At 34.1% G+C, this 19,586-nt stretch overlaps 1 protein-coding gene across 4 annotated transcripts in view; it reads left to right on the top strand.

The window, feature by feature from the left end:
• The window catches only part of Cblb (Cbl proto-oncogene B), a 181,826-nt gene that overhangs the window by 116,407 nt on the left and 45,833 nt on the right, over window positions 1–19,586 (top strand). For all 4 annotated transcript variants that reach the window (XM_020183482.2, XM_020183485.2, XM_020183483.2 and 1 more), the window contains 2 exons: window positions 744–875; window positions 12,897–13,100. In XM_020183482.2, coding sequence (XP_020039071.1) covers window positions 744–875; window positions 12,897–13,100 — 336 coding nt within the window. The remainder of the gene's footprint in view (window positions 1–743; window positions 876–12,896; window positions 13,101–19,586) is intronic.

Genomic DNA, 19,586 nt, shown 5'->3' with positions numbered 1-19,586 from the left:
TTGAACCTTGAGAATTTTATTATGCTAAATGTTCTAAACTTAAAAACCTAGTAAATGAAAATAAGTTTAGTAAACTAATTTTTAGTTGCTGAAGTGATTAGTTTTCTTGACTGTTAGAGAAAGCATGTACATTTTAGAGTCTGAGACTGAATTTAGAATTTGAGAAAAATAATTAAACCCATGGGAACTCAAATGTTTTTTCTTAAATTCAATGAATATTATGCTTTGGAGATTATATAAACTACCACACACAACTAGTGTGTAGCATGCAGGAAAGACAAGTATTGCTTGTCTTTCATTCTGGGATTCCTAAAGATTAATGGGAATAAAATTCTGTTTAGACAGAATGGTATGTTTTCTTCAGTTTCACTACCAAATGAGTTGAGAATATGGCATTTACAAAGGAGATAAAGTCAGTTATATTGCCACTTTAAAATCATAGGTTTTGTCTTTTGAATCAACTGTTGAAGCAAGTTCCTTTTTACAGGGATAGTATGAAACTTTAAATAATCCAAACTATTAAAAAGCTTATAAAATTGCTGGTAAGAACTCAATGTTTTAAAAACTCATTTTGTAGACAAAATTGTGATTACGAATTTAAAACTTGTCTTCAATGATAACATAATTCTGACAGGATCAAATGTGAGGTATTTACTATAAGTCTTGTATTTGAGGAAATTAGATATTAACATTTCATGCTAGAAATATATTAATATTGACTGCTTTTTCTCCCTGTATTACAGGAGCAATATGAATTATATTGTGAAATGGGTTCAACTTTTCAGCTCTGCAAAATCTGTGCAGAGAATGACAAAGATGTCAAGATTGAGCCTTGTGGGCACCTGATGTGCACCTCTTGCCTTACAGCATGGCAGGTATAGCAAAAACATAATTCTCAACAGTGGTGTCATGTTCACATTCCCTACAGATATTTTCTTTTCTGTTTTCTTTATGTTAATGAGTCAGGTAGTAATATTCATACTTGATTTATTTGAAATGGTTTGAATTTATATAATTTTGTTTTTCTGTGTTGTATATTTTTTTCTTTTGCATGTATAACTCAATTTTATATTAGTTCTAAGTAGTCCTGCCTTGGCACTACTGCTCATTACAGATAATACATAAGGATATTACCAGCTAACCATATTAATACAGTCTAGCGTGTGTCATATTCTGCTTATAGTCAATCAGACTCTGAAGCAAAGTAAACTATAGAAGACAAATCTTATACTGTTGTTTTCACTCAGATCTCTTCTCCTGAGGGCTGTCATTCCTTGCTCACAAATGTCTCTGGTTGCTTTGTATGGTTAAAATAGGAAAATCTTTTTAAAATGCGTAGTTACATATATAATTTACATTCCCTATCCTATTACTGAGCCCTTCCAGCTCTTGATCTTCTCTCTCCTACTCTATACTTCAAAGGAAGGATGGGTGAAGAGGATCATGGAGACAGGTGTGCAGCCTCAGAGGCACATTGATGACTCGTCATCTCATTACTTGATGCTGAAATACAGTCATTTTCACATTTTCATAGTCTTTAAAAGAAGCCTCCTTTTTGTGGGGAGGGAGATATTTAAAAAAAATGGGTAAGCAAAAGAGGAAGAACTGGAAATGCACCATAATTGGTTTAGATTTTCAGAGTCACTTCTGAATTCACAGATATTTTTGTTGTTGAAGTGAAATTGTTCAGCATCCCTACACTTCCCTCCAAGATGCATTTGGTTCATATTTTGCCTTAGGTTTTCTGGATCTACTTGCCTTTATTTCCTGTTATCCCTTCATTGTGTTCATGAATTTTGCATAGTCTGGGGAGATAGGTGTTAGAGGAGGAAGGAGGTTCAGTATAGCATCAGCAAAAATTGTTCTTAGCATATGGATACCTGATTGCTTTTTATGTTAACAGAAATAGTTCTGTAAGCTTAGCAATACCTTTTTAAAAATGACATCCAAAATGTTCAACATGCTGGTCTGTTTGCAAATGTGTTGTATGTACTGTGACAGGTATTGCAGAGGCACTGCTGACTCAGACACTGACTTCTGGGGGATTAGTTAGCACTGGGTTAGCTGATACCTGAACTGCCAAAGGAGCCAAATTCAATTGGTCATCCCTTTGGATTGACACAAGCATTCACTGTGGTAGTACATTTCTCACAGGTACAAAAAAATGAAGCTTTTACATTTCTTTCTAAAGAAAACCAGAATATTAGACTGGTACTGACTTCTAGTATACTCTGCCTCTATTCAGGTTTGATGTCTATCAGCCAGTTTTCTCCAGAAAACTAGAGGGTACACGTGCAGATATGTTACATGTTTTAGTAATTCAGTTATTTCACTTGGTACTATACTTAGTATTTGAGGATTAAGAGGGTTAAGAGTTGGGAAGAAATCTTGGATCAGTAAAATTTATTGTTTAGAGCGTTATACAAAATAGCTGTTTATCCTGTGGCTCAAGGTGAGTTAATAAGTATGGTTGAATATAGGAAAATTTTATTTGTTCATTCTATATACTTCTTTTTTTTAGTATTCATTTATTTATATGTCCATACATTGTTTGGGCCATTCTTCCCTTGCCCCTTGCCCCCTCTCTCTCACCCCACCTGCTCTCCTATACACTTCTTGAGAGTTTTATGTCTCTCTTTTTTTTTTTAACTTCAAGGCCAGTACTATGTCCTTTATTAAGTTTGTGAACAGTTTTCTAAAGGTCTGTTACATACAAAAGTCGTAGGATTATCTTTCACTTGTTATTGCTCTATTGTTAGTACTTAGCCCTTTATTTTATCATGATGCTGCTACGTATTGCTATGCATTCTCCACATGGTGTAATTCCTCTGATAGTCACTAATCAGTTCCTTGATTCATTTCATGATTTTTCGTACTGATCTAGTGATAGTACATGTAGATATGTCCAATATTTATAAATTATTAACATTTGCTATTTCTCTTTTTTATGCTGAAGTACTTCTCAGTTTCATTTTTAGAAATTGAGGAAGTACATAAATTGTCAAGCACTGGAAACAGCATTTAGGTAAAATTTGAGCAGGAGTATATGAGAGAGAAATAACACGGCAGTAGTTTAGTAACTAAATTTGTAAAAATGACAAATTCAGAAGTATTCAGAAAGTTGGAATAATAAGCATATTATACTTATGTCCCTAGTAAATAATAATACACTAGTCTGATGATTAGATTCTTTTATATAGGTTAATAAAAATATGCAGAAGTTTTATTTCAATATTAACTCAAGGTTAATATTGAAATAACACAAAACAGTGTTCTACTAATAAATATCCTGATGCACTTTGTATATGTCTCTGTAAGCACTTACCTCATTTTATTATAACTATTTACATAAGTATCTGTTTCTCTTCTAGAATGTGAATTATTTTACCTGTTTTTGAATCCCTGTCCCCTAGTATTATATTTACTCATTGGTACTTAGTAAATATTTGTAGAATGTGTGCTACATTATTTAAAAGAGAGAGAAGTCTAAGATTACAATAAATACAAAGACAGTATTGTAGATCAGTTGTGAAAAGCCTTCTAATATCTGTCCAGTTATTTCCTGAGAGGTAACTATGATCTTTCAGAGACCTTTTATTGTGCTGCAGATCTCAGAATGAGTTTTAAAAATTCTAAACCACAGATCCATTCCCTTCATTCCATAGCTATTGTGTGATTTCCTTTGACTTCTCACATTTTTCCCACTTATATTTGAACCCCATTATTTATTTTCATTGTTTGTTGGCAGTACTACCAGCACTATCAAAGAAGTAGTAAGACTGAGTTTCTGTTTATTTCTTTTTACCCCAAGAATCATTCATTTTGATCCCTGATTCAAGTTTTCCTGCTCTTCTCTCTAAATAAACTTGTTCTTAGGGAAAGTTTTGAGAAGTCTGAAGTGATATTCCAGGGTCCCTGTATCTTAGTGGGCTCTTACTGGTCAAGGAAGCCTCAGCTTTTGATTATCTTCTCTTTGTGATAACCCAGCATTTCTACATTTCCATGCAGATTCCACATACTGGTGCTTCCTGCCAGCCAGCAGATCTGTTTTGACAGCTTTCATGTTGATGTTTGAATAATGTTTTTGATTATTTAAATGTATTATTGAAATTTTTCTTCATTATTTAATAAAAATAAAGATCTTACAAAGTTAATCCAGTTTAAAAAAAAATTGAAAAACAGATGGTCTAAAAACCTCCTATTTGTAGTCTGAGTTTGGGAGTCCTGGTACTTAATCTAACTGATCATGAAAAAACAAAATCATAGAACATTTTCTTAGTTCTGTAATAAATTGTCCAACCTGTGTCTAAACTCATCTGGATTAGGTACAGGTAGGAATATATGTCTCATTTTTCAACTTTTCCATACTCAAAAAATGGTATAATGCTAGAATTCATGTTTTCTAACCTTAAAGCCTGTGGTTTTGTTTTATATGATTGCTTTTCCTACGAAAGAGAAACAAAATTATGCACAGAGAGAATCCATAGTGCTGCTTACCCTAACTGGCTTAGTAGAAGCAAACCTGATTGCTTCAACCATCATTCCCCATGATCGCAAATCCATTCTTTATTCATTTATTTAAGAAACATTCCTGGAGCAGCTGCTGTGTTCCAAGGTCTATACTTACCTCTGAGCTAAAAAGAAAATTCAGACACAGTTCCTACCTTCAAGAAGTTAATACTAATTCCAGAAGTTTTATAGAAGGGGTTGGTATTAATAATCACTTGAAATGAGTATTCTGTTATCCTTCAAATTTAATTATGGATGCGAGACATTTTTTTTCTACTTTGCACTCCTTGGTTGGCCATTCTGATACGAAAATGATTTCAAAGGCTGAATGTTTACCAGGACCTAATAAATCAGTCAGAATCCAATAGGAAATACTAAACCTTGACCATAAAACATAATGTGTTCAATCAATGTGCATTTTTAGCAAGTTATTCCTTACCAATATTTCCTTCCATTTGATGCCCTAGTTTGGTTTAATTGAAATTCATTAGAGACTTAAATCCATGTAATTAACAGAAAACCTAAGAAATGCAGGGTAGCAGTGTCAGTTAGTTGTCACAGGCTGCAAGTGGTTACTCTTTAATTGCTGTCATAATGACTCATTAGTCTTGCCCCCAGAAAGGTGTCAGATGCTTTTTTTCTCCTTCTGAAACACCTGTATTATTTAATAAATTGAATAAGCATGCCAGAGTTTGCACAGAATACTAAATAACCCAAATGATCACCTTTCCAGAGGCATTCTGTGAAGTAGCATTACTCTGGGTGCGGCTTCTGTTCTACCCTTGGTTAATAAAGCTTGGAGAGCTTTCTTTCACTTCCGCATGTTAATAGAATATTAACAAAATGTTTATCTTTATAGCCTTGAATTTCTGCAGTCTTCCTTTGTGTAGAAGTGTATTGTGCAGCAATGATGCTGCAGGGTTACAACATGAGTTGTAAAATAGGCATTGTTTCACTGTGTGTTTTTTCAAGGAATCTAGAAAATGACTTCTGAGCATCTGAATGGCTCAAACTCTAAACTGAATTCCTCAAATCTCCCATCCAAAATAAAAATGAATCTCTTTGTCAGTTATGAAGCCATATTTTTAATTGCTATCAAGAACTTTTATTCAATTAAAAGTGAAATTAATTTTTCCTCTGATTATTATTCTTGGATATTTCTTTAAAATATTTTAACATTCCAAAGTAGTAGTTCGCAGAAAAGTTAGTAAGTGAAAACCACAATGAGCTGTGATTTTAATATTGCATATAATTAGAGATTTATGGGTCTTCCATATTTAGAGAGTATTGTTGGAAAAAATATTGGATAGCTGTCGAAGAGGTGAGAAGCAAGCACAAGTGGTCACCTTTAAGGCTTCAGAAGAGATAATCATAGGGTATCTTCCTTCAAATACAACCATCCTTCAAATTTTCTAACCTCATAAAATTTTTTTAACTTTAGTATTACAAATAAGCAAATAATATTTGCCTTTGAAAATTCTTTAGGTCAATAGTTCTGTTGTGAGTACATTTTATCTTTTTGAATAATTGCTATAAAGTAGAGTGGAGCTTCTCTTTCGTTTGGGGTGTAATGAAATGGCTGTAAGAGTTGTCTGAAAATCTTCCAATGATGTCACAAGCTAGAGTAATGCAGTATAAATGAAAAGGAGGAGACTAATCAGAGAAAATCAAATCTGATCACATAATCTACTCTCAGTCTGGCTAAAGTAGAAGGATTCTTTTGTTTTCATGTTCTTTGCTTGGGTGATAACAGATATTGACAGTTTGGAAATACTTTTAGTTGACTCTAACTTGAACCTTTTATACATGCTTTAAAATTGACTGTATTAAAATATCCTCAGAACTAAACTGAGAAGCTTCATGTAAAATCTAACATTTTACATTGGATTTAAGGAACAAATATCTAAAACAAAAATATGTAAAAATACATCCCAAATAGCATATAATTACTCAAACAAGTTTTCATCTTCCTATTAAGAAACTGAAACTTTTGAAATAGAATATACAGTATTCATTAATTATTATAGTTTCTTTCATCTCAAAACTTACAATTCAAACAGTTTAAAAATTGTTTTCTGTTAATAAGTGATCAGTTGCAGTCAGCTATCTTGAAATTTTATTTTATCCTAGACTATGATGTGAGGTTTCAAACTACTACATTCTCTACATGCTGATACCAGACTGTAGGAATGAAATGATCAGGCTCTTAAAATAGGTCCTCTTGCCTTGATTTTCTACTCAGTACTGCTTTTCTAAGTGTGATATTCATCAAATTATGTAAGCTTTCAATTTTCTTCTTAGCAAAATGAGAAGAATAACTGTATCTGTATGGAAGGAGCAAATGAGTTATTACAGATACTGAGTTTGTAACAATACTTGTTTTTATTGTCCAAAATATAGTGATTAATAGAGCCATTTGGGGCACATCTCATATTTCTAAAGGTTAAGTAATTTATACCAATAATTCCGTAATAATTTTAAACTGAATTCATTTCATTCCAAAATAGAATTCCAGTGGTAATGTGAGTTTTGTTTCAGATGCTAAGATGTGTTCCCTTAGTTGTATGTTTAGTATATTTCTTTATTTTTGAGACTGATGTATGTGTAACTAGAATTTATGTAACACTTTAAGCTTTGAACTAATTTATTTTACTAAGTCTTTTTTTTTTTTTTTTTTTCCTTTTTGCTATACTGGGAGAGAGCCTTTTGCTTTCTGGGCAAAAACTCTACCACAGGAGTCATACCCCCAGCCATTTTTGTTTATATTTACTTTGAGATAGGGTCTTCCTAACTTTGCTTGTACTGACCTTGAACTCTACATCCTGCTGCCTCTGGGTCCCAAATAGCAGGGTTTACCATACCAGAATTATCTCAGTCTTTAATCATCACAATGTAAATAATGTTCCTTAAATTATGCATTATCTCATTATTCCTTGCAAATAAGATACAGTGAATTTTCCATGTCATACAGTGTAATTGGTAGAGGTAGAAAGCCAGCCCTAATGTCCTAATTCAGAAGGTCTGTGTAGTTTTTCTGATTCACTTGTATTTTTTAGTGGGGATCCTAAATAAAAACTGGAGAAAGCTAGACTCACTACTGTCTTCTTCCTTATACATTATAAAATAGCACCAAAAAAGGTCTCTTCTACTGTGGGGCATTTGCTTTGATTATTTTAACTTTATTTATTCTTTCATTCACACTTCTTAAGAAGAAATTATTGAATATCTGTGGGAAATGCTGTGCTCTGAAAAATACTTCCTATTGGCCCAACCTACATTTAGTCAATTTATATAAAATAGTTGCAAATATAATGCCATATTAATAAACAGATTTAGGCTAACTGCAAACTACATGAAATACAGAAGAGTTACATAAATTAGAAATAACATGTATGTACATACACATGCAGGAAAATTATAAAATGTGCTCTAAATGAGACTCATGAGCTGCATGGTTTCCTTAGGGCTCTTCCTGTACATTGTGTGTATGAGAAGACATGTCAGTCTTCTTTATCATTCTGAAAGCAAATAAATCATACTGCATGTAATATTTATCTTCAGATATTTCAAGGAAAGTATTTAAGGTACAGTGCATCTGTCTGAACAATATTTAAACAGAATATGGAAAGAGAGTGTTGTATGATAATAGTGATTGTTAGAAATAATCAGGGCACTGCCGCTATCACAGATCAGACAGGAGCTCGAAAGCTGATGGGCAAGGCAAAACTTACTTCTGCAGAATGGTGTGCCACACTCTGACTAGAGTCAGGCAAGCAAGAACACTAGGTATAAGGGCCACCTCAGTTTTTATCCCCAGTGCAAGACTTCCCCTTGCTCTAACAAAGGGAGCTTGGGTTCACAGTCTTCGTGATTGACTAAGTTTGAGGTTTAGGGGAGGGCATAAGGGAAGAGCAGATAAGATTGGAGAGCATGGACACGAGACTTAATTTTATTGTGTACCCAAAGACAAAGGGGTGACCCATGAGGTGGGAATTCTAGGATTCTGGGGAAACTGAGGACTGAAATGACTGTTTGACCTGAAATGGCAGCACCAAGTATATAAATAACTCATGGGTCAAGGGGACCTTAAAGGAGAGATTCCTATGGACAATGATTGTCTTAAAACTAGCAGTTTAAGTTTTAGGACATCTGATGACAAACAATTCTCTGCTTAAAGGCAGAAACTTTACAGAGTTAAGCAAAGTGCCACAGAGCACATAGGCAGCTGGGGAAATTAGCTAAAATCTACACAATGATGGACATACTCCATAGTGTGGTGGGGGGGTAGGGGGAGCTTGAACACACGAACGTGAGATTAAGAATCTCATGTTCTACCAGTTGAGCTACCTTTGACAGAAAAAGACCCAATTTAATTGACTCTCACAGTGATGTTGAGATGGTATTGACAATATTTAGTTGAAATTTTTCATACAGTGTTTGTGGAGTAGGCAAACCTGAAGGTAGAATGTCTAAATTTTTTTCCATTTTTCTGTTATTGTTAATATATTTTGAATTTACCTAATATTAGAGTTAAATGTAACATCATTAATTTATATTGTTAATGTTTGGATTGTGAATCTGAATTACTTTATCATGAGTGTATTCTATATCTAAGTTTCTGAGTTATATGGTATTCACTGATAACATCTGTAGTCTTTAATTTGGAAATATTATTTGAGGAAGTGAAAGCTACTGAGTCAATTAAAATAGATGGGATCTTAAGTACTTCCTCTTAACATTCACAAGATGTGAATATGGTGAGGATGAAATTGAGTTATTTATTGGTCTTTCTTCATTATCATATGCTCTTTGATCTTGAATTAAGTATATGTTGACAAAAACATTATTTTAATTATTGAGGCACAATCCTGATGAGTTTATATGTCTATTAAAGACCTTCTTCATGTGTACTCAATCAACCATATGGCAGAAAGAGGACAGAGTAACCAAACTGGCATTTGAGGATTTATGGTTAAGCCTAATTTGCATATGACAGTAGTCAGTTTATAAAGAAAGAGTAATGGTGAAGTCATCTTAAAATAAGTACCACTAAGGAGACACAGGCAGTGTGATCTATTAATAAATCAACGTGGATATTCATTGCAGCTGTTTTATTGATCTGTGTGTAATGTAAACTCTCAACAGTGGGTAAAACCAATTGGAAAAAATCTTTTGTGATACTTAATCTTACAACAGCTACTAAACACTTGTCAGCGATTTGTGTTACGTTAAACCTTGAGGTAGGAAAGTTAGAGAAAAACTTAAATTCAGTTTTAGATGAGCTATTTCTTGTATCATCAGGATGCTGTTTATGCCTTTCACCTACTTACTCTCCTTCAAATCTAAGTTTTTTAAGTTACCCTTATGAGGAAATACATTGCATAAACTGGAACTCATCCTTAACCAAAGCAACATGTAAATTGACATTGAATATTCTAAGAAAAATCTTTGTTGCCTAATAGAGGAGATAGCACATTTTAGACACTTCACTCATAAATAATATTTAATTTTTTAGAGTGAGTAAAATAATTTTAGTTATGATAGTTGACTCAGAGTTGCATCTTTAAAAGATTTGCTGCATTTAGTTACACATACTAAAATATTTATGGATGAATTCATGTTATTTGTAAGTGGAGGGAGCAAGCAAAGGTACAGAGAAACTAGATTGAGCCTAGGTTGATTATTGGGTATTATTGGGTGGTGAGTATGTACAAATTCATTACACTTTTGTCACTAATGTCATGCATTTTTTAAAATTTCTAAAGTAATTTTAAATGTATTAATTAATGAAATGTCCATTTAGGGCTCAGAATACTGCTTTCCATTCTTGTGATAAGCACAGAACATTAGTTCTTTCATAACTTACACACATAAAAACAACTAGATTCTTGAGATTGCTTATGTCATGTACATATGTTCAAAAGTTCCACTACTGGTACATAATAGGGATCCTTTTTGGCTTTTAGAATGGGGAGATTTTGCCTAGATTAAACATATATTGGGTGTTTTCTTAAATTTAATACTCTTCTTAGCAAAAGGTAAGGGTATGGTTTAGATTTCTTTACATATTTCCCCTTACATTAAAAAATGTCAATGAGATGAGGTTACCCAAAATAGAATTGTCTTAGTTTTATCACCTACAAAATTATGGATCACGTAGATTTGAAGAAGCTTTGGAGCCCAGTATGCCTGAACATATGTGGTATAGACATCAAAACATTCCTAGGTTTTTCACACAACTTTAGTTCACTTTTACCATTCTAAGTTATTTTGGTCAGGCTATGTGACAGCAAATGAATAAGATGTGATTATTTTTCATTAAGCGAACCAAAGAATTTTTTTCTCTTTTTGACAATTTATTTGTCAAAGGTGATACTTATTAATCCAAGAGAAGTTAAAAGAAACCACCTACCTGCTACAAAATAGTTGTATGGTTATTGTCTAATGAGAGAATGGATGGGATGATTTCTCTCTCTCTCTCTCCCTTTTTTTTTGGTAGTAGTAGGGTTCAAACTCAGTGCTTTATGCTTGTTAGGTAACTGCTCTACCACTTGAACCATGCCACCAGCAGTTTTTGCTTTTTAATTTTTTTCAATAGGATCTCCTGCTTTTTATGAAAGCCACCCTTGACCTGCTAACTTCCTGCTTCTGCCTTCTGGGTAGCTGGGATTATAGAGTCTACCACCACACTCATCTTGTTCTTTGAGATAAGGTCTCCTAACATTTTTCCTGGGCTAGCCTCAAACTGAAACCCTCCTATCTCTGCATATCAAGTATCTGAGATTACAGTTGTGAACCACTGCACTTGGATCAAGTATGGGATGGTTTCTTTTAAGATATTAGCTCTTTCTGCATCCTTGTCTGATACCTAAAATGATGTCAATTTATGCTGTTTCTCTCTTAAAATACTTTTATGATTATGACCTTTTTAAAATACAGTACTAAATTCATAGCATAATGCAGAAACACCAGGGAGGTAAATATTATATACCATCTCTGTCTAGAAGGCAGGGTGAGATAAGATCTTATCCTATTCATTGCTAATTGTGAATTGTAATGCAGTTAGTTTAGAGAAATGCTTTGGGAGACTTGGAACAAAACCTCTAACAGTGACCGATGAATAAATGTCTAAATGTTTTGAGCACAACTTTTTGTACTGTCTAATTTGAGAGTCAGATTAGTGACAAAGCTTACCATGTCACAGAGTGTTATTTTCCAAATGAACTATGTTGAGGTGACAGGCTTGGCATTGCTGAGACCGCGTCACTGAGATAGAATGTGAAGAAGGAGAGGCTTATGTTCCCTGGCAGTCGCAGAGGTATCAGTACATGGTTGCTTGTGTACATAACTTTGGCCCAATGGCCAGGAAGAACTCATGGAGCAAACCTTTTCACTTCAAGTTCCTGGAAGCAAAGTGAGACAGGGAAGTGGCTGGGTCCCAGAACCTTCCAAGGGCATCCTGTGGGTGTCCTTCCTTCTGCTAGGCCCCACCTCCTAAAGGCTCCTCCACTGGCTGGCCACCTAGTCTTTACCATATGGGCTTTGGGGGGACATTTAAGTTCCAAACTGTAACAGACATTCAGAAAATCGATTGCTTGTGAATATAAAATTATTTTCCCCACTAATTCCTTAATATACAATATTTTTAAAAACCTAGGTTATTTAAACAGAAATACTTAGCCACAATTAGTATGCATAAGAATTTTTCCAAAATTGACTTTGAAATGGAATGAATTATTTTTATTGGTACAACTGCTTTATTTATCGTGAATTTTTACCAAAATGTTCCTTTTAATAGAATGGTTAATTAGCACTATTGTCTTTTTATAAAGAGGTATGTGATTCAATTTTCAGTATTCTAAAGGACTCAAGCTTTGTATTAGATACATAAATGAACATTCCGTGAAATGAAGGGGTGGGCTCCTATCTTTGGCAATCTAAAATTTTAAGAAATTTTTCTTTTCTTTTTTGGTCAATTTGAAACATTGAACTGGGTGTTGAACTCAAGACTTGTGTTTGCTAGCCAGGTACAGTACCCCTCAAGGCATTCTGACAGCCCTTTGTATGTGTGATTTTTTAGATAGAGTCTCGGTTTATTCCTGGGCTGGCCTGGACTGACAGGCATGCACAGTTGTACCCAGCCATTGGTTAAGATGGGGTCTTGTGAATCGTGATCCTTCTGATCTTTGCTTCCCTGTAATTAAAAACCACAGCCATATTTTCTTGACTCCCTGTTTTATTTCCCCTACCTCTTGAAGACATATCTTCCCCTACTTCCTACCCTCAAGTCACTTTTTTATAACTTATTTTTATAGATGTAGAACATTGACACTTCTCTGGACTGTTTGTCATGAACAAGGTTCAATGTGCATTTTCTGTTTGTTTAGGAGTCAGATGGCCAGGGCTGCCCTTTCTGCCGTTGCGAGATAAAAGGAACCGAGCCCATCATCGTGGACCCCTTTGATCCTAGAGACGAAGGCTCCAGGTGCTGCAGCATCATCGACCCCTTCAGCATGCCAGTGCTTGACTTGGATGATGATGATGATAGAGAGGAGTCCTTGATGATGAACCGGCTGGCAAGTGTTCGAAAGGTAAAAAAAGAAAACATGCAATCAGTTAGGGTGGTGTGAGGACATGAAAAAGTGTTGTCACAAATTAAGACTGTCTTTGAGCTCAGGAAAGAAGAATTCTGTGTTCAAAAGTATGATGAAAATGTAAATAATGTTGACAAGTCCATAAAGTCATAGGCTCTTCTACTCATGGCACTCACACTGGCTTTAAATGTCACAAAAAGGGGTGGTGCAGGTGTAGAGTTAAACACCTTGGAGTGGCTTAAAACATCTGTGAAGAGAAAGGAAAATTGAGGTACTGAGGCTTTAAACTGAAGACCTTGTGCCTAATAAGGAGGCAGTGTACCACTTGAGACATGCCTCCAGTCCAAAGAAAAATTTAAGAAAGGAAATTAAATTTGGAAGTGGTAAAACTGAAGCTAGTTAAAAATATTTTTGTTAAGTCTAAAATAGGTATCTGATAGAATTATTTTCTTAACAAGAATGCCATCCTCCATTGTTGTTTCTAACAGATCAGGTCACTTAAGGTTTATCTCTTTGAATTTACCATAGTCTGAGGTTTGTTCATCAACATTATTAATTCAGAAAACTGACCATAGCAGTTTACTGAGAATGGATGTTACCCCACTGGAGTTTATATAATCAAGTTCACAGAAGACTATTCAGTGAATCAGAATATCAATTAAATAACTTACAAATCAGAAATATAGTGGTTTCTGGACTCCTGGATATCAGGCTGCTCTCTGTATAGAAATACACATAAAATACAGATTGCATTCAGAAATTTTGTGCTGAAAAAAATCAGAGAGAAGGGAGCAATTGTTGTGCAGGTGTCTGGAGATATGGGCAGCCTTCTTTACCTGACTCATGCAGACATGACTAACCAGTCAAGACATTCATCCTCACTGAGTCAGCCATAGCCTACAAAGCCTTTCAACATAGCCCTAAAGAGCTTCCATTGCAACCCATTAGGGTATGGTAGGTAACATGAAAACTAGTAGAGCAACAGTAATGTATAATGACATTAGATTAATCGCTGTAGACATCTGTCTCTGTGATAGAAAAATACTTGGTGCAGAGACCAAACAAGGCATTTTTAGGGTGGCTTCAAGACTGCGTCAAATGTTGTCTCATGGCACAGTCCTGCATTTTCTCTGTTCAGTTTTCCATGCTGACCAAAGTCATTCCTTTAGCTTTTTTACATGAAAAAAATTTTATATGTGAAGATATGGTGGCTTGACCAATGTGCTTACACTCACATTTTGCTTTTGGGCTGGGATGATTTTTTTTCTTCACATCATTAGGTTTTCATAAGTTTCACAATTTAACACATATATTTCGTCCTTTAATGCTATCAATTATATTTAGTTTTTAGTTTTGAATTGTGTGCTTTTTAGAACCAAAAGACAGAAGACAGACATTTGTTGTTCCTCAGCAACCCTGAGAAATGAACAAGAAGAAAAGCATCTCAAAATGAAACAGAATTGAGAATGGAGTCCCAAAACAACTAGAGTTCTAACTTGAGGAGGATTTGGAATAAAGTTGCAGCTCTATTATAGAGCAGTGCTGTGCTCTCAAGCAAATCACTGATCTCTCTCTCTCTGTTCTTTCTTCATAAAATGGGACAGTAAATTATAGTGTTTTCTCCAGTGTTGTGATGATCAAATGAGATCAAGGATTTTAAAACCTAGAGTTGTCAGGTCCCTGAAACTCAACTCTTACTATTTTATTACTAACCTCAATTAAAATTAATGATTTTACATGACATGTTCCAGAATATATTCCACAATTTGAGTTAGTAGAAATCATTTCTTTTCTCTGGATATGAGTGGGAAAGCAACATGTGGGATGTTGGTGAGAATGCTTGTAGAAGACATACATATTGTTCAGTCCTGGACCTACAACCTACTAGTATAGCCAGGTTACATATCTAATCTGAGCCTCATTTCCTTATCTGAAAAATGAGGAATAATACCTTCCCAACCCATGGAAAAAATAAAGTAGTACATGTTATTACTATTGGTTTTGTGGCCATCTTTTCTATGAACTAACAACTTTATGCATAAAATTTTATACATTTATGTGATTATATAAATATCTTGGCCCTGTTTTTCTACAAACTAACAATAATTTTAGACATGAATTAGTATATGTTTAGGTGATGGTATATTTGCCCTCGTAATTTCCTTAATATTGTATCTTAGTCTGCAAAGCCTAAAATATTTCCTATCTGTCCCTTTAAGAAAAAGTTTACAGTCAGGTGAAGACACAGGGCACATTTAAAGAATGTTTATTGAATGCACGAATAATAGGGAATGACAGGGAAGTATTTGAGAAACATACAATACCTCAAGTAGTGTAAGTGACTTAGATGGTAATGCTTTCTAGCTCGAGAAAAAGAAATTTCAATTTTCTTTCCTAAATGGGTTTTCTTCCAGTGTTCTATGTAGAAGCAGGGTCTGAGATTTTCTGAGGCTTTAAGAGTAATTCTTTCAAGAACTTTGTATACCTTACTTTTTGGAGGGGGGTGTGGAGTGACCCTATATGGGGAATTTTGCAATCTCCACCTGTTTTCCAATGAATTAAGGTGAAGCTTAGGTTTATTAGTGGCTCTGACAGTCGAAAGGAAGCCCTAAAAACACAAAGTAAGAACCAGATATGTGATATAAATAATGTATACACATGTATGTAAATGCAAAAAATGATGCCTATTAAAACTGTTCCAGGAATCAGGGAAGTGGAGATGAAGGAGAGCAAAGAAGGGGGCGAATTCAAGCATGATATACTTGACACTTGTAAGAACCGTTGTAAGTGCTACAATGTACCCTACCCAGCACAAAAATTAAAAGAAAACAGAACCAGATTCCAGGGTGACCATGGGGGCAGGCTGGAGGGAGGATCTTCTTGATGGTTTCAACCACTCTGAAGGCCTTCCTTCTTTTCTTTCTCCTTGGCATACTGGTAAGCTTCCTCTCAGGAGAGTGAGGAATATTCACATTAATATTCTCTGTTATTTACCCACAAGAGAGAAAGGATGCTCTCAGGCATTTTTGTCAAAGAATTCACACTTCAGTGGCTTGTGTCACTTAAAACTTCCAAGACAGTGTTATGCTCTCTTATATGTCAGTCTGATATTTTAGAAACGTAAAGAACTTGCAGTAATTAGTTTTTAAGCTGAGGAGTCATTTTAATTATCTGTCTTTATGGCCACTAAGCTATCTCTAATCAGTTAGATAGTGACTTTTACAGTATTTTGTCAGCCTCTGGCACTTAACTTTCATTAAACTCAGATTTTTGTATAGATATACCTATGGATTCTTTATGAATAATTGGGAAAAGTCTCCTTAACAGGACGTATGTTCCTGTTAATTATATTCACATGTAGTATTTAGAGGATTGTTTTCTCTATTGTACTATTACCTCCGAAGGCCGTGGACAATACTTATTTTTCTTGTGTTCTTTGGCACCTAAGTATACTTAGTAAATATTTGCTAAGTGACCCAATAAATGTATATGCTTGAACATGTGTTCTTTAAAGCAGTGACCTGGTCTTATTCATGTTTTTTGCTTTATTCCAGGAAAGACTAAATATATATGTAGAAACATCATAGTAGGTTTTATCCAGTTCCATGTTACAGAGATATCACATGGTAATATTAACACAGTAGCTCTGCTATCTGAATTTTCTTCCTCTTTGTATTATAATCATTTTGTTGTTTCATTCACTCATCTGTTTACTTATTTTTAAAACATTTCATTCCCTCTACTCCACAAATGACTGTCAGTCATTGTCCAGCAGACTGATCCAGTTTTTTAATCTGCCTTTTCAAATATTCATTTTCTCCTCTTTTATGAGCTGGTTAATGACTGTCTTGTGAAATTGTTTCTGCCTGTCTTAAGCTTATTGCATTCTTTAAATTAATAATGCTTCCATCAGAGAGTAGAGAATTGAGCAGATTGTACTTTCCTGTTACCATGGTGATAACCCACAGATGTAGTTAAGTAGTGGCATATGGTATATATATATTTTTTTATTTCCATTATAACTTAAGTGTATTTAATAATACTAATCTTTATGGAAGAAAATAGAAGTTACAAGTGTATGAAACACTGAGTTGGTTTCCTTCCTAGTTAGAAGGAATTTTATGGTTTTAACTAGAAGATGTTTTAAGATTTTGCATGAATCTGTATCACTGCCTGATTTGCTGAGCTGTCAGATTCCCAGGTAATTAGATCGATGTAAGTCCTCAGAGAAAGTTCAGGTGTAATTGGTGTGAAGAGGACAGCCTTCTTTCTGACTTCAGTCAGATCAGAACTAAGGAAGGATAGGTATTGCTATGCAGAAATTTGCTTCCTTTTGCCAGAGGTATAAGGGAATTTGTAATAGTTTATTAGCGATTATATTGACAGAACATACTAGTCACCAAATATATAAGATTATATGCAAAATAAGTAAGAATTTGCATATAAAATATGTGTATTTTTGAGATATCTATGAAAGTTTTCTTTTTGATATTACTATTTTTCATTCTATTTAGGAAGAATTAGACATCAAAACTATATTGGTTTAGCAAGCAGTTGGTTGTTTTTCTTTAATACCTTATCTGCACAGTTATAATTTCATTGCATGACTAAAATAATTTACTACTAAACTCTCTCCTCATTTTTAAACTTAGAGAAGATGCAAAACTGCCAATAGATAATCTGAAATACTATTTAAGGATTAAATAATTTAGATAAGCTTACAATGTATTTATTTTTGGTACTACAAGTAAATTAAAATGATTACCTGTTTTGTAAAAGAAAAGTTCCTGTAACCAAATAATAATTGCTTGCTGTTTAAACCAGCTTTACCTGGTATTTGGAAGCAGTAAAGGTTTCACATGAAGGCATTTTTTCAGTGACTAAAATGTATTTCTTTAATTCCCTGAATGTTCTTATTTCCGAGCCATTCTTATGGAAATATTTCCAAATTATATGCCATCCTTCCCTGCCTTCTTAAAATTGCTTATACAGCTGAGTGAACCAAAGGGGCATAAAAAACCACTACAGTCAACAAGACATATTTCTGGAAGTATACGTTTTGCAACAAGATTTAAAGATGAATTGCATGAAGAGAGATGAGCAAATTGATATTAAAATCACACATCTATTTGGATCAGGATGAAAAATTCTTATAATGTTTAAAGTAAAATATGAAACTTCAAAGAAATTTCAAGGTTATGGTAGCTGCTCACAGGCCAAGATCTTGCCCCTAGAGGCACTTCAAGGGGAAGCAGTAGCCAACAATGTTCCTTACTTTAATAGAGAAGTGCCCTTGGGGTTGCTACCACGTGTGACCCTGTTGTAGTACTTTGAAGTACACCCTATTGGCAGTATTCTTAACAACCTGCGTTTCAAAACTCCAGAAGAAGTCACCTCTTATTCTAGTCAGTATTCTCCAGGTATAATTTTTGGTTTTCCTTTTCTTTATTACTTCTAATTGATAATACCTGAAAATTTCCAGAGTTTACTAGTGGAATTTCAATATTAATTCAACTTCATTTTACACACAGATCAAATACCTAAATTCTTAATAACATAATAAACTGACTATATTCTCTTCCTATAGGAAGAGAATACAATAGCATCTCCTCTACTTAAAGTGCATTTCTGTCTTACTCTGGGTTTCTCCCTAAATTCTTACGGATTGAGGCTTCTGAGAGCATTACTGTGAATAAGCAGAAAATGATTGTACTGTTTTACACCACAAGCCTCATATAACCATTTGTTTATTTCTAGAGGGGACCAATGCTAGAGAAAGCTACATGTGGATGTTTGATTTTGTATGTAAGTGTCACTATAGTAAATGCCTTCTGGATAATATTTTGTATGGGCTGTTTTAAATAACATGTTGATTTTGTTATGTTCACAAATTAATATGAGAAAGTAAGAACCAGAGAATAATTAGCAACAAGGAAAATGTACTCAGGATTTTTATATGTGATAAAAATTTTATAAATGATCTTCATTAATGCTCATGCATTTAAGGAAAAACATTGACTCTCTGAGTCCTGCTCATCATCCTTATTATAGTACATTTATCTACCTTGTTCAGATATGAAAATTCATTAAGTAAAAATCTTGCCAAAAGTATTATAAAACTGACTTTGATTATCTCTAGGGTTGTCAGAACTCTCATCTTTTTAGTAACTGGAAAGATTTTCCCCTGTCCTGTTTTTATAATAGCCTGACTGAGCTTGAAGTTTCTCACCCAGTGTTTTGCCATTTCCATAATAATGAATCTTATTAAAGCTTTTATAAAGGCTTTTCTTTAAAGGTGTGGATAAAATGATGAATTAATAAAAAAGAATGAATCCCTAATTATTAGCAGTAATTGCTGAGCATGTGGTGATACAGGCTTTTGACTACTTCTTGTGCTTTTCTCTAAAGATTTTTGTTAACATTAAAAATGTGGATCCCTCTATTTGCTATGGTAGTCATTAGCATCTTATCCTAAGTGCTAAA

Source organism: Castor canadensis, chromosome 5 (genome assembly GCF_047511655.1).
Source record: "Castor canadensis chromosome 5, mCasCan1.hap1v2, whole genome shotgun sequence".
NCBI lineage: Eukaryota > Metazoa > Chordata > Mammalia > Rodentia > Castoridae > Castor > Castor canadensis.
Note: the sequence above shows the minus strand (reverse complement) of the source record. Positions and strands in the feature narration are given on the sequence as shown.